This window comes from Montipora capricornis, chromosome 4 (genome assembly GCF_036669925.1).
Source record: "Montipora capricornis isolate CH-2021 chromosome 4, ASM3666992v2, whole genome shotgun sequence".
Taxonomy (NCBI): domain Eukaryota; kingdom Metazoa; phylum Cnidaria; class Anthozoa; order Scleractinia; family Acroporidae; genus Montipora; species Montipora capricornis.
Window position 1 is genome coordinate 29988865 of NC_090886.1, and position 15000 is coordinate 30003864.

Sequence of the window (15000 nt, forward strand, 5' to 3'; positions counted from 1 at the left end):
ATCCCAAGGAAACTGTATACAAAGTTTGGTACTTTTGTCCGCTTTGTCACGATCCGGCTCAAATTTTGCATTAAGCTACTTGACTATCAGTCTGATGTTGCGACAGCACTACTTTTGTGCGTTGACCATATTTTTCACGAGTTTGCACTCGCCAATAAATGTCATTGATATTAGGTGCTCTTAATTGCATCAATGGAAACACTTGGACCTGAAAGAGGCAACAGCTTGAATTAACGGTGGATACCTATTCCAGTGAAATGGTACTTGCTACTCAAGTTTTAACTTTATCAATTCTCAGGTGGATGACTTCTGGGACTTAACTAAGCACCCAGATTTAGAGGAGGTGGTTGGAGTTTTGCATTCCGGAGAGCATTTAACTATTCGAGACATTAAGACAATCCAACCAGCGATACCAGAAGTGGACAAAATGAAAATGCGCCAGCATTCTAAAGCTTTCAAGGAGGGCTGGCTGAACGACACTGTAAGGATCTTATTATATAATAGAGAGCTTTAGTTAGCATCCCTCCCTGGACATGAGAGGAAAATGTCAGGGATCCATAAAACGAACTACTATGCCCACAAGACCAAAACTTTTATATTAATATTCCGCTTATTTGATCACAGGTCATAAACGCAAGGTTGAAAAGGCTAGCTGAAACTGCCAAGGAAAACGTGAGTATAATAAATCAAATATTACTATAGTGTAGAATGTCAGCCATGTCCTCGCCCTAATCTCGAGGATCACACGAGAGGAAAGTCTGAATTCACAGAGTCGTAATTTGCGAAAATCGAAGGTTACATTCAATTGGTGTCTACATCTTCCGGAAATGGATGGCAAAGGTAAGTGGAACTTCCAACGATTCGCGTAGAAATCGAAAAACTATCACCTACGAACATTTTCTGGTTAATTCCATGGAAAATGAGAATGAATACTACCCTTCTATGAATAATGGAATGAGTTTACCAAAGGACTCACTTTGATTTCGTAATAAATAATAATAATAATAATAATAATAATAATAAATAAGGAAAATCTTCCTATCGTGGAAAGTACTTCACTTTCCCCCCAGAGTTAGGGTATGGAAGAAAACTTAAGTTCCAGATTTAAAGTATAAGCGGGGGTCATAACTTCGCTTGAAAAAAGAGGGCACTGGAAAGCATCCCATTTGCGATAAATTTGCCGTTTCAACATTAAGTACCCTCATCGACTTGTCAATCAAATAAATTGGGCAGTCTAAACTTGGAACCAACGGACTGTAGGTAACTGTAGGAAAAATTTTCCCAACAAGAAAGCGCAATCATTGGATGTTAGGGGTATGGTAAAGTAATATGTAGCTAAGAATTACTGAGTTCTATATATCCTTGCAGTTAAGATTCTACTAACAAAATGTAGCATGACCTCACATGCACATGCCAAGCCTATACAACTAAAAGTTACTTAAGTCTTAAAAATTGTTTCGCAGGTCATTAACTTCCATGAAAAAAGTTGGCAACATTATGACAGCAACTTTGACAGTGCAACACGGCAAACTTCTGTAAACGAAGAACTTTTTTTTACTTGTATCCGGTAATCAATTGTTGGCTGTTTTTGTTTTATTGAATTTAATTTAGAATTACAGTACAAGCCAATATCATACTTTATACTTTTTTGCAGAAAATTACTTCAAATTAACAAAGTGAACCCATCGGATTGGAGAAAATCATCACCAATATCACCACAGCAGGCCAATGACCGAAGTTGTGGAGTTTACGTAATCAAAGTAAGCCAAGACGGTGGTATCACAGCTAGCTGTCATCATTTTATCATGTTTCTTGTCCAATGATTAATTTACTCTCGTGGTTGCTCAGACTTCTATAATTTAATGCACCGACATCGCAATATGCAAAAAATTTACCATTACATTTTTCTTTTTGTCATCATAGATTGCTAAATGCATTTGTAGTGGAACGAAGCTGTCTCTTAAACCAGTAAATGTAAGGCAATTATAACCCCCTACTTATGCTAACTCTTTTTAAGCCTATTGTGAAATCCTCTCTCGTCAATTACCAACCAACTGGCATTACAGTGAGCAGAGTTGTTCATTACCTACTCAATAATTGTTCACTGTCGATCCTTTTGCTAATGCTGATGTCAATTTCCCTTTGCAGGAAGAAGTGACACCTTTTTGTTACGAAAATGCCATCAACCTTCTCAAGAAAAGACAGTGAACAGAGAAGGATTATGGATGAGCGAATTTTTTGGGGGAACAGTAGTAACGTTCGCTGTGGAGAGTTACGATTGAGTGCTCGCCGTATTTAAATCCAAATTGAAAAAAATGGATAAATAAATCAAATTATTAAATGATTAAATCACAAAAAACAGGTTAAAATTTTCCTTTAAAGCAATTGAAGGTACAATGCCTCGAAAGGTCGCGTTGAAGCTTTAACTGGGTCATTCAGAAGGTTATGCGGTGTAGATAACAGGCACTGTTCACAAAGTTACTCTGCGCTGGATCTAACTGCGTAACAAGTGAGCAGTCAATTGTTTTCTTACTTCTTTTTTTTCATTTACAGCAGATCCAAAAAATAAAAGCAACAAACAATCGAACAATACCCATACTGTTGCAGTGTTTTACTGTAGAAATGCATCAAATTCACCTTGATACGAAATTTTAAAATATCTACAATTTAAAAACGCTATGTGTAAACGGCCCTGTAGAGTCCACACTCCTTCATTAATGCCCTTTGACCTAACGCCTGAGAGGTTTGTGTTTTCCTCTTGCCTCACAACCTTCTTTGTAAAAATCCTGGAGCTATTTCACGCATGTTCTAATCTATCGCTATTCTCATTGGTTCTTCCCTGTTCAACCTTAAGATGACGTCCACGTTTCTTGAGCAAAAAGCTTACCGGCGAAAACCTCGTAAAAAGCTTTAGGACACTGGTAACGTCCATCATGGAAAGTATCGGAATGTTATTGCCTTTTGTATCTCCTGGAAAACTACTTCAATTGTCTAGGAAGGAAACACCAAAGACTGATTGAATTTATCACATGATAATGTCAGGACTGAGGTAACCTTACAATAATTTTGTCCTGGTGTATGGCATTTTTCAGAAATAACTACTGGTTTCACAGCTTGTAATTTGAAAGCTCAGAATATACTGCGGCTTTGAACAACTCTCACAGGTAGCACTTCCAATGCCAACAGAATATAAAGCCCAAATTTTGCCCTCTGCCCCTCTCGACGAAATGAAATGGCGATCCTTTGTTTCTACTCCACGGAAACCATTGTAAAAAGCATCTCTAGAAAGTCTAAAAATTCCTCCTGTTTCCTTCGCGTTCATGTCCCTTAATTTTCCAACAGAATTTGCCAATTTATGTGTATCCTCAATTGAGATAAACATGTTACATGTTACAGGTCACGGCAACTAAACTGTACAACGCGTTAATTTTGACAAGTGTTTTTTCCACTGCAGGAATTCCCTTCTACGTTAACTACATTTGCATGAAATAGAAATTAAATACTTGGGGAAAAACAATATTGCCACTATAGTTTTCTCACAGTTTTCCTTGGCGTCAAACCACAAACCAATTTCCATAGCGGAATATTCCGCAGAAACACGAATTGCACACTGATGCATGTCGATTTCCGTAACACCACAAATCATCTGGCGTCATCAGATTAAGTAAGATCATCCGAGTTGCTCTGAAAGAGCATGGGGTCACGCGCGTTCTCCAAGGCGAACAACTATTGCCAGAAAGCTTCGATTAATTAAACCTTGTATTTGTTGGGCAGACTTAGAGAACTGGTTTTCGTCCGTTGCCGTAATTAAAAGCTTACTGACACACTTGACCTGTGGCAAATTGTGGAATGCAGGCGTGGGGCGCCAGAGGAGCTAATACTGGAATGAAGGCGGGAAAACTGTGACTGAAGAAAAGCTCGCTATTCAGTCACGTTTAGAGCGTGAAAAACATATATATATATTCCACGTCGCCAGTAAAAGAACACAAGTTGACAAAAGGGAGAGAGACAGGTGACGTGGAGCAGTGATGAACACAATAACGCGCGAGGTCACAGTTTTGTTGCCGGATCATCTATGGTACGGTAAGCTTATTTTAAGTAACACGGACTAGTTAAATATTACGCCTGCTTGAAATGGAATGGTTTTGCCCCTTTGTATCAGCGTGAAACAACAATTAGCAAAAAAAGTGGTATTTTGTCCACCATAAAGCTAAAGCCACTTTATTAAGGAAAGTAAGCCCTTTTATACGAAGGGGTTAAGTGGATCGCATTGCCTTTTTTTTTTTTTTTCATTTAGTTAAATACAGTACTTACTTACACTACTACTGCTACTCACAAAAACTATCTTAACTTAGACTACTAATACTATTCACAATATCATACTTTACACTGTTCACTACACTTGGCAATCATTACATATATAAAAAAAGCCAATAAATAAATACATTAAAAAAAAATTTGAAACAAAAACCTTGCTATGTATTAATGAGTGTCTAAAAGCTCACGGTTGCTCGAACGCTTGGTGACTCCATGGATAACTTGCTCTTTAAAATACTTTGAACGCTGTTATCCTGTAAGATTCACTTTCTTTGGCTGCAGTATAGATGTAGTAATGGGCTACTATAAGGCACAGGTTGACAGCTCGAACAGATCGCTTCTCTGGGTGATGTGCATATACTTTAGCTTTGTTCGTCAGAGCTACCTTTGGCAAGTTACTAGAGTTCCACCAAGAGGCAAAAAGGTTCCAGAAAGTATGGACGTGCCAAGATTCTAAGAACAGATACTCTAAGGTCTGTCTTACACCCCACAATTGACATTCATCGGTTTCGATAATTTTAGCTCTGAAAAGTTTGGTGGTTGATTTTGAATTGAAACATCGAGAGTTTAAAGGTGCTCGCACACTAGGGGTCATTTTGCAGCTACATGACCCTGGAACATGCAGCAGTTTTAAAATCATATTCCATACATATAACGCGGCATAGAGCGGGAATCTATAGCGGGGACACGAAGCACCCACCAAATCACAACATGTACACACAGAACAAACTGCGCCATAAGCATGTCCCTGGGACATCTATCCATTTTACTCACACACTAGGGGGGCATTTTACATGCATGTGTACCGGGGACATGCAGCGGGTACAAAATCACAACCAACACAGACAATTAAGCCCAATAGCGGGAACATGTCCGAGGGACTTGTAGCAGCGGTAAATTACTGTTTCGTTCACATGAGGAGGGCTGTAGCGGGCGTCTGTATCTGACGCGCGCTGCAGGGACAACATCAAATTGCGCACATACATTCGCAAATGCAGCCATTACATGTCCCGGGGACATGAAGCCGCAGTCAAATCCTGTTTCATACATACGAGAGAAAATGTAGCAGGCACTTTTATACGGAGCTCACAGCAGGGACAAAACGTATTTACGCACACACAGTCGCAACTGCAGTTATTGCGTGTCCCAGGGACATGTACCCACAAGGTGTCACATTGTCTGAGTTCCTCGTGCCAAACGATTTCACACCTATGTTTTGGTCGAACTTCATGCGGCATGTTGCAGCAACGAATGTTGCAGAAAGGACCATTTTTATCGTGTGAACAGCTCGGGAGTGTGCTTCTGCAGCTTTACTACAGATTTAACCAATCACAGACAGCAAAGAAACGGCAATACAATACTTTCATGCTTGCGTCGTTGCAATAAAGACACAACTGGACGAAAATAGATGGATAATTACATTGTTTTGGAATTCAATAAATACGAAAACAACGTTTTAAACGCCTCCAGTGACTAGTCATGATGGCGGTGCGTGAACTTGCCAGGAAGCGTAAGTTCATGCTGCTGATTTTGATGCAGCTTGTAGACAACGACCCTCCTGCCACTACTGAACAACGAGTGTGGACTCGGGGGCCTATCATACCCTGTTTCGAGAATTAGCGGCGGAAGACACCCTTGGGTTTGGCGAGTACATGAGGATGCCTCATGCCAAGTTCCTAGAATTAGTGGAGGTTGTAGGGCCCCTTTTAACAAAGCAAGAGACCCATATGAGGACATCTATTGCGCCAAGGAAAGACTTGCCCTCGGTATCAGATACTTGGCAACAGGAGAGACGTTTCAGTCCCTTTCCTTCCAGTTTCGGATTGGCAAGAGTACTGTGTCTCAGATTGTAATGGAAGTATGCAGCACTATTTACCAAGTTTTGGGAAGACAACTCTTAAAAACGCCCAACACCGTTGAAAACTGGCGCGAAATTGCAACTTTATATTACTCTAAGTGGAATATTCCAAATAACATTGGTGCTATAGACGGAAAACGGATTTTGATCCAAAAGCCCCCGAATGCTGGTTCCCATTCCACGCCTACAAAGGGAATGAAAGTGTTATTGCGTTGATCATGTCGGGACCGAGTTACGAGTGCCTCTGCAGATGTAGGCACCAACGGGCAGAACTCAGATGGACACGCATGGGCACGGTGCTCACTGAAGAAGGCTTTGGACAGCCCAGAAAATCCGCTTAACATTCCTCCTCCACGCCGAGCTATCGTGTTGCTATTTCTGATCATTTCGGCAGTTTTGTCTGCGATATAAATTTCAGCGGTTCAACGCTCAAAGAGTCTGGTAAATTTCAAAATGGCGTCTTATGTTGTCAAAGTTCACAGTGTGGTAGAAGAGATTATTAGAACATCTCGACGTTCTGAGAAGGAGATGAATGTAAAGATTGGTGATGAACTAATGCAGCTGACTAGGGCAATCGTTAAAAAACACACTTTTCAACCCGAAAATGCTTACAAGTATCATCTCGCACAGCCTTCGCGAATGTTATCAAGATCAGTGGTGCACTGGAATAAAGCAATTTTACGGAGACTAAGACCAAGACCCAATGGTTCATCTCCTTGGACAGTAAAATTTCAGCGACACGTGCCATTAGAAGTTTTTGCGTGTTTCAAGGCTGCTGCGCTTCGAAAGGAGGGCGGAGGATTGTTGGTGAAAAATAGTAAACACGTGGAAGAAATTCAGTTCCACGTTGGAGCTTCTTTGAGGGACTTCCTGCTGGAATTTGCCAACAAGTACAAAAAATGCCTTTTAGTAACTGAAATCATGTGTAAAATAGAAAAGGATGATTCTTACAGCATGGTAATCATTAACCAAGGTCACCCTGCCATATGGCATTATTCGAAAAATTTAGAGATTATGAGGTTCACAGCAAGATATGGGCATTACAACAGATTGGGTGTCCCACAGTTTACTCTCTAGGCAATCTATGCAAATTATGTTGATATTTTATTATATGTTTATGGAACTTACATTGACTGTATAGTCAAACCTGAATTAGGGAGACAGTAGCAAAAGTTTCAAAATTTGTCAACTCTGATCCCTTGTTTTCTGGTAAGTATTTAATACCTCTATTCATATTAAGGAGATACTGGAGTGTTCTCTGAGGGTGGCCTGGATGGATGGTATGTTGTTATAAACTTGTTATATATGTTATGTATATGCATTAAACATATTGCAAATTATCACAGTTTAGGTGAATGACCTATGGGAGGTGTATGTATATGGTCAGCGGTGTTGCCTGTTATTTTCAAATGCCCGTAGTAAAGTGTCAAATCAAGGGCAGCTCTCTTGACTATAGTTGTTTGTCTGCATGTGCATTGATAACAGGAGCTACATATGAAAACACAGGTATTTGAGATTATATGTTGTTGATTTGAAAAACAATCAAATTTCACACATCTTTGTAACATGTCACAAGATTTATTAGTAACAAATGTTCACAATCCTATCATGTGAAAAACAGAGTGAAAGTTCTTATATAACATTGTTGAATCAAAATAAATCATTTGTTATGGTGAAGCTGCACTTAATTCAGCAACCACTATAAAACAGGTAAAATGTTGCTACAAGTACCAACTTAGTAAGAAAAGTACTACCTTCAAGTCTGGAAACATTAGGGCAAACTGAGACTCGCACCAGTATTCATATCATTTCAAGTCTTGTGCCTTAGACCCTTTTCACACCATTAACTGTAGACCACATTTCCAGAACCTGATTTTGCAGTGGAAGTATGTTTTGCAATGGTTAAAATTAACACCCCCCCCCCCCTGATTTGCACTTTTGCACAATAGCACTACAAATCTAGTCGTAGCAGAGGTTTCCCCTGTTGCTGTACTCTTGTACAATGTTCATATAGGTACTACTGCTGAAACACTAAAAGAGCTTGTAAACCTTTAGACAACTCTCCTAAATCTGCTGTTTTGACAATTTCTTTGTAGATAAGAGAGGAACAAAACTTGCACTTCTCTGCATTGGGGTCCTTTGGATACCCACAAAAGCAAAAGCTGTCAGTGTTGATATATGATGGGATATACTGGTTGGTACACTTTGCATACCCAAAGTGATGTGGGTCAGCCCTTCTAAGCCAAATATTGGAAACAAAGTCATGTTTGAGAACAACTTCCCATCTTGACGAAAGACTAGCATGCTTTGCATACTGCTGTAACCTTACGTGTTTGGCCTCCCGACCTTGCATGCTGTTCACACCCAAACCCATTTTATACTTGTTAAATAAAATTCTAGTGTGATATGGGACAGCATAACCTATTGTCCAGACAGTAGGGCTCACATGATGAAGCAGGGTGGAAACTACATTAAAGAATCTAAGACAATGGTTTTCTAGTTCAATCAAATCTCGATCTTCTATATTTACCCTCGAAAATAGTGACACTGCACCTCTCAGTTGTAAAGCACAATGGGCAATTGCAGAAAGCCTCACTTGGGTTTCAGGTGGATCCCCCTCACCCTCTAAAGCAGCAACAAGGTACATAAACTTGTGACAAAGTTTCTTAGTTTCTTTACCTGTGAATCTGTAGTCAAAACTCCCTTTTCGGCCACTGTTAAACCACTTTTTCACTTTTTTCAGTAGCCTTCCTGCCCTTACCTCTGTTTTAAGTGCAAAAAGATACTTTGCAAAACAAGAATTCTCAGGAACATCAGTAATATCTTTGCATGAAGAAGGAATGTTAGATTTATCAACACTCATAGACAAGATGGTATTGTGGACAAACTGCCATGCATTATTTGCATTGTGAAGGGGCTCTGCAAATCCAGCATCAACAAATGGGCCAATTAAAGGTTCATGTTCTTGCCTTGAACTCTTTTCCTTAATGAAATTAAGAACTTTTGTTCTCTTCGTTGATTCTGCAAGAGACGACTTGGCAAGCTTTTCTTTCAGCTCATTTACAGCTGCAGCTACCACTAGTCTCTCTGAGAAAACCCATGGGTGCCATGTATTTTCAGGCTTTGGCCCAAGAGACCCATTTGTGATGTGCTTGTTACTGTCATTTACATCCCCAAAAGAAGAAAAGTAGTAAGCGGCATTACTAAGCTCCCCAGAGTACGATGCTAAAAATTTCATGTCAGAGGGAAACAATTTTAATGAAAATTTCACTGTGCAATTTCGTACTAAAAAGGTCTTTTTTTCAATTGATTGAAATTCATGAACAAGTCTCCTGGCAAACCTTTGCATAACAATGTGATTTTCAGAGCAATTGGCTCCAGCCAACAGAAAATTTTCTTTTTCAGTTGTAATATGACTTCCACTGTTGAGAAAAATATCAACCAGGCCGTAGCCTCGTCATCTTTTCCAAAAGGTGCACCGTCAGCCCCACATGCAACATGAAAGTGATATTTGTCATTATTGAAATATAAAATGTGTGACTTTTCACCTAATGTTTCATCAATTGAAATGAAGAGGTCTGCCAATTCAAACAAAGTATCAGTGAGCTCTCTATATGCACCATTAACCTGTTGGCTTTCATCTAAATCCTCATACAACTCAGAAAAATCATGGACTGTAGATGCATTCCAAGCGTGATTAACATATTGCTTTAACTTATCATAAGTCAAAAGCTTTGGGATTCTCACACCCTTCAATAGTTGAAATGCTGTTCTTTGTTTGCTAGTAATGCTAGTAGACATGGACAAATTGGACCTGACTGCTTTGTACTTTTCCTTACTCATTAAGCCATTACTGTACAGTACTTTCACACTTCGCATGCTGTTTACATCACTACATTCAAAGTTGCCAACAAAATTTTTAACAACTGCCCCTATAACTTTATCTACAACTTTTGTAGAGTTTGACACATACTTAAGAAGTTGTTTGGGTTTAGATTTTTTCACCACAGTTAACCACATGCCATCTAAGGCAGGCTTTATGTTATCTGATGTTCCTCCATGAATTTGTTTACAACTCTCTAGGGTTTCATTCCTTCTCCGCCTGCCTGAAATTTCACTCTTGGGAACTTTAAATCTCTCTGAATTTACATCACACTGTTGAGATGGTTCACGTTGCCTCTTGATTGTTTTTCTCTTTCCTTAAGAGAAACAAGATGTTATTAACTAATGCCTGCATTAAACCACTCAACAGTTGTGTCTGGACAAATTATACTGTCTGATTATGTAACTTGCACAAAACTGACTAATGAAACAGTCAAAAGGCTTTAGCTACAGATTACCTGAGCAATTCTTATTGATACCTATCTATCTAACAATAAATAAAAAAATATATATGTCTATGTTGCAGTTCAATTTTATCCTTGGTTTAAAATTTTTCTCCCTTTGTTTTTGGGTATGGTAATGTATGATAATTAGCTTAAAACTAGTCGTTCTCAATGAGAAGGCAAATGCTTCAGTAGAAGGAGACCTGATCAATGCATACAGCCCCAAAGAGGGGAGATTAATTTTTGTAAGACCAAACGCCTTGTAGTAGTCGATGGTGATGGTAGCCATTGACATAACATGTGACTGCCTTCGTTCCAAACTCAACCGACAATGCGAAGAATCTGAATCGAAATGTTTCTCAAACCAGAGAACAACACAGTTTGAAAGCTCTGACGACTTTCAATAATATATCTAATACGATTTGTAATGATACTGAGTGTTAAAACAACAGGAAAATCCAGAGGAAAATCCGCCACTACACAAATCCGGGCGAACTCAGGCAACCAATCTCTAGATTCATTGCCCGATAGCCCCGGGATGCATTGCAAGATTAGTGTTGCTCTCGCTCGCTGCACTCGCTTGAGCAACAAAGGGAGAAAATAATTTAAACCAAGGATAAAATTGGACCACAACATCTATTTCAGTATACTATCTCTCTAACTTGTTATCTCTGGGGTCAACTGCTTCCTATTGTGTTGGAAATTGGAAGGTTCTTGCAACTGCTTGTTTCCTTTTAACTCTCATCACCTGTGTATTAGAATGCACCAGTTGCTATTCCAAGACTATAACTTCTCAATCATAGGGAACCTTTTCAACAAACTCTGATAAGGTATCACCACAGTTTAGAAAATGATGTTCCAACTGGATAACTAAATGTTGAATATTCAAAATTGGCAAACTGGTTGATGGCAGTCCCATGACTAATGGAAAACTCAAAATATGTTCTAAATCAATTTCTGGTGCAATGTTACCTTGGTTGTGAGAGACTTCAACTGCTTCCTTTCCCTCTCTAGGGCATTGCTAACTGCTCTTTTCTGAAGAAAAAATTTAATGACTTTCCTGAAAAAAGTATCCCCTTCTAAAATTACAAGCAATAATTCAATCATGAATAAGTAGCAACTACCTACTATACAAGACAATACTTCTTGAAATAATTTTATCAAGGTAATGTATAAATTGGTAAGTGCTTAAATAGCAGATGACAACCTTAAAATGTCTTATATTGTACATTGTATACGTCGTGCTATTCAATTTTACCCTTGTTCAATTTTTCTTTCCTTTGTTCTGTACTCATTATCATACATAACCAAACGCAATAAGACCATGCCTTTTTTTTCTGTTTAGCATCGAATGCGTTTCCTGATATTGGGTCGGTCAGTCGGATTGAAAAAAACCTAAAAAAATCATTAGCAGTCTAGGAATTGGAGGCCTGGTACCCCAGCATCATAGCTGTGGAGCCAGGAAAACAACAAGACGTCATCAACCACTGAAAATCCTATGGTTACCTTTTTTTTTTTGGAAAATGCGGTCGGACGGCACTTAATGGAGAAACAAGAAAACAAGGGGATGGCCTAACAAAAGAAAACAATCATTGAACAACCAAGGATAACATTTAACTACAACATATCCACCTAAAGCAACCAACCTCAACTATCACAGTATCCAACTTGTCTTTTTCCATTTGCAAGGACATGCACTCTAACAAATAATTTGCTTTTACATTTTTCATGGCATATTTATACTCCCCAATCGGAAATCTTTTTTTATTTTTAGTTCTTGTGTTTTTCACCCGCTTTATTCTTCCTTTTCGTGCCATCTTAACCACGTCGCAGATATGACCAGAAATAGCAACACATCTTTACATCCTTGCCAAGTTTCTATTACACCCATAGGCTTCCTCAAAGATTCTAGAGGCAACTGCAGATGTAAATGAGCTGAAAGAAAAGCTTGCCCAGTGATGTCTCCTGCAGAATTGACAAGTCTTCAGACCAATCTAAAACAACAACAACTATAAACGTGGTACAATTTACAGGTTTCTTCCAGAAACCTATGATTTTAGATTGGCAATAGCTCACTCTTTCAGCGATATATCTACAAAAGACGGCAGAAATCTGCTCACTGATGACAAAGGTGCTATACAGGGCAAAACTCCAAATAATTAATCTCAACAGTGTGCAAAAACCTTAAAAATAGGCTCAAAACAAAGCTTACCGTCCCATGAAACCGGCCATCTTCTTTAACCTCATCCACGTGGTCTTTATTTCCCACAATTCCGTTTGAAAGTTGGAATACCTTAGCATAAATTTGAATAAGCCGCCATTCATTTGGGCCGCCATCTTGAATTTTTACGCTGCACATTTGACATGACCGAAATCGCGGGCGCGGGAGCTCGGCGTGTCCTTGCCCATTGCCTGGGGTTAGCAAGGCAGTTCCTTTTGTCATAACAGCAGACGAGGCGTTTTCTTTGGCAAGGTACATGCTGAAGCCATATCCTCGAAAGAGCCTTACAGTAACTATCGAATAACTCGAGGAAGAAGGATTTCCGAGAATATCCTGGGAATTCTAGCCAATAGATGGCGCTGTTTTCGAGCCCCCTTCCTTTTGAGCCCTGTCAAGGTACAGAAAATAACGATGGCTGTACTAACGCTTCACAACTGGCAGAACAGCGACAGATTCAGCAAGAATGTGTACTGCCGTCCCGGTCTGACAGACAACGAAAATCCTGTAACCGGGGAAATCATCCAAGGCACTTGGAGAGACGACTCTCCTCTCGAATCGCTTGTATCCCTTCAGCCATCCCTTAAGCACAATTACAACAGAGGCGCCCAAGAAATGCGCCAGGAATATACAAGGTGGTTCAACGAGGAAGGCGATGTACCATGGCTAAGGAAAATGTGTGGACTTTAGTGGCCTTGTGTTCTTTTTGGAGATCAAAAATATACGTACAATCGTAATTAATATATTGACTGTGGCACTGTGACAGTTAACATGAAATTTGCGTAGTTTGCATTCAAGCGAGAGCAGAGTTTGTAGTTTGCAAAAATTATGATCATAACACAACATAGAAACCGATTTATGTTAAAAATATTCGTTTGCTAGTAAAAAAAAGGAAAACCAAAGAAAAAGTTTGCTGTCATTTGATTTTTTAATCACGTAATTTACAAGAAAAAATGCCTAGCACATAATAAGGGTATCCACTAAATCGCCCTTTTTTACTTTGACTTTTCTGTTTTCTAATCGAAGTCTGGCGGGACTGCTTGGTTCCTGTCAGAGCTTTCAACTAAGGATGGTTGTGACGGCTGTTCAGCAGACTGCATATGTGTACTACCATAGAAATATGGGTTAAACCCAGGCGGAGTGATGTTGGTGTCACTGTAGCTTAAGCCAGAAGCGAGGCTAGAAGGATAGTCAGCCCTACTAAATGTTCGTTGAGTTGAATTTCGGGCAAAACTTATGCTGTTGGCCTTTTCTAGCTCATTTCTTTCCTCGAATTCAAAAAGTACATCTGAAATGCACTTCTTGGCTGTCCGAAATGTGGATGGAGCCAGTTTGGACAATGTCAATCCAACGTATTTTCCAAATACATGTGCTTCGTTGGTCTCGTGCGCCGGGGAGTCACTGGTAGCAGGGTGGGGCGCTTTAATCGCCACTACTGCTTCATCAAACAATTCTAGTTTCTTGTTTTCAATGTCATGTCGTTCTTTCTTTCTTTTTTTGGCTGACGAGGGACCGGATATTATGTCGATAGTGTCCTCTGTGTCATCGCAAATGCTGTTGGTGAACTGAAAATGCGCGTAAAACTCCCATGAAGACCGATACACTTCATTGGTACCTGAACCGGATGGTTTCTTTTGGACTTCTCCGTGTTCTTGCCTATAGACCTTGAGCAGGCTCTTCCACTTTCTCTGAATGTCCTCTTTGGTATACTTATCCTCCAGCTCTTTAACAAGGGAATCCAAGAGTAGGTCTTTGTTGCTATTCGTGTGATACTCTGGAATATTGTAGTTCCATAGGCACTCGTTGTTCTGGTAAAAAGAAATTAGGGTCTCTGCAACAAACAAGTAAAATAGATTAATGTCATTGCGTTACTTTTCAATTTGTCAATTTTGAGGTAGGCTATTAGGAGTTGTGGGAGGGGATTCCTGCACGTTCTTGGTAGCTCCCCCCCGAAAAAAAAGCAATCCTACAAAAATATATTTTCACCCCTCCTCCAGTTTCTAATGATGTACCCCTTATGTTCGAAACTCTATCTTCACTTGAGTTGCACACTAGTGCGGCTGGAAAGAGCGCTAGACTAGCCGCGGATGCTTAGCTTTCTATATAAACCAGAAATGCCCTAAAAATAATATTCGGAGCTCAAAACTGCGCACTATTGTAGGTGTGCCTGTATGTTGTTCGCTGCATGACTGGAGTTGCATTTGCTCCCACGAAATCGAATCATAGGCATTTGTAGTGTTGAAATTACATGTATATCGTTCGTGTATTCAATCCGAATAACT

General features: G+C 39.6%; 1 protein-coding gene and 2 pseudogenes across 1 annotated transcript; 1 reads left to right on the top strand and 2 right to left on the bottom strand.

The window, feature by feature from the left end:
- Positions 1-5799: 5799 nt before the first annotated feature.
- Positions 5800-13408, top strand: LOC138046503 (uncharacterized; annotated as a pseudogene).
- On the bottom strand, positions 6610-12857 carry LOC138045910 (uncharacterized). The gene is made up of 4 exons (XM_068892547.1): positions 12713-12857; positions 12147-12465; positions 11473-11535; positions 6610-10374 (listed from the first exon to the last, which is right to left on the bottom strand). Exon 4 carries the CDS (start codon positions 9522-9524, stop codon positions 8193-8195), a length of 1332 nt encoding a protein of 443 aa, XP_068748648.1. The 5' UTR covers positions 9525-10374; positions 11473-11535; positions 12147-12465; positions 12713-12857; the 3' UTR covers positions 6610-8192.
- A 326-nt stretch (positions 13409-13734) lies between the features above and the next one.
- The window catches only part of LOC138046504 (uncharacterized), a 1438-nt pseudogene continuing 172 nt past the window's right edge, over positions 13735-15000 (bottom strand).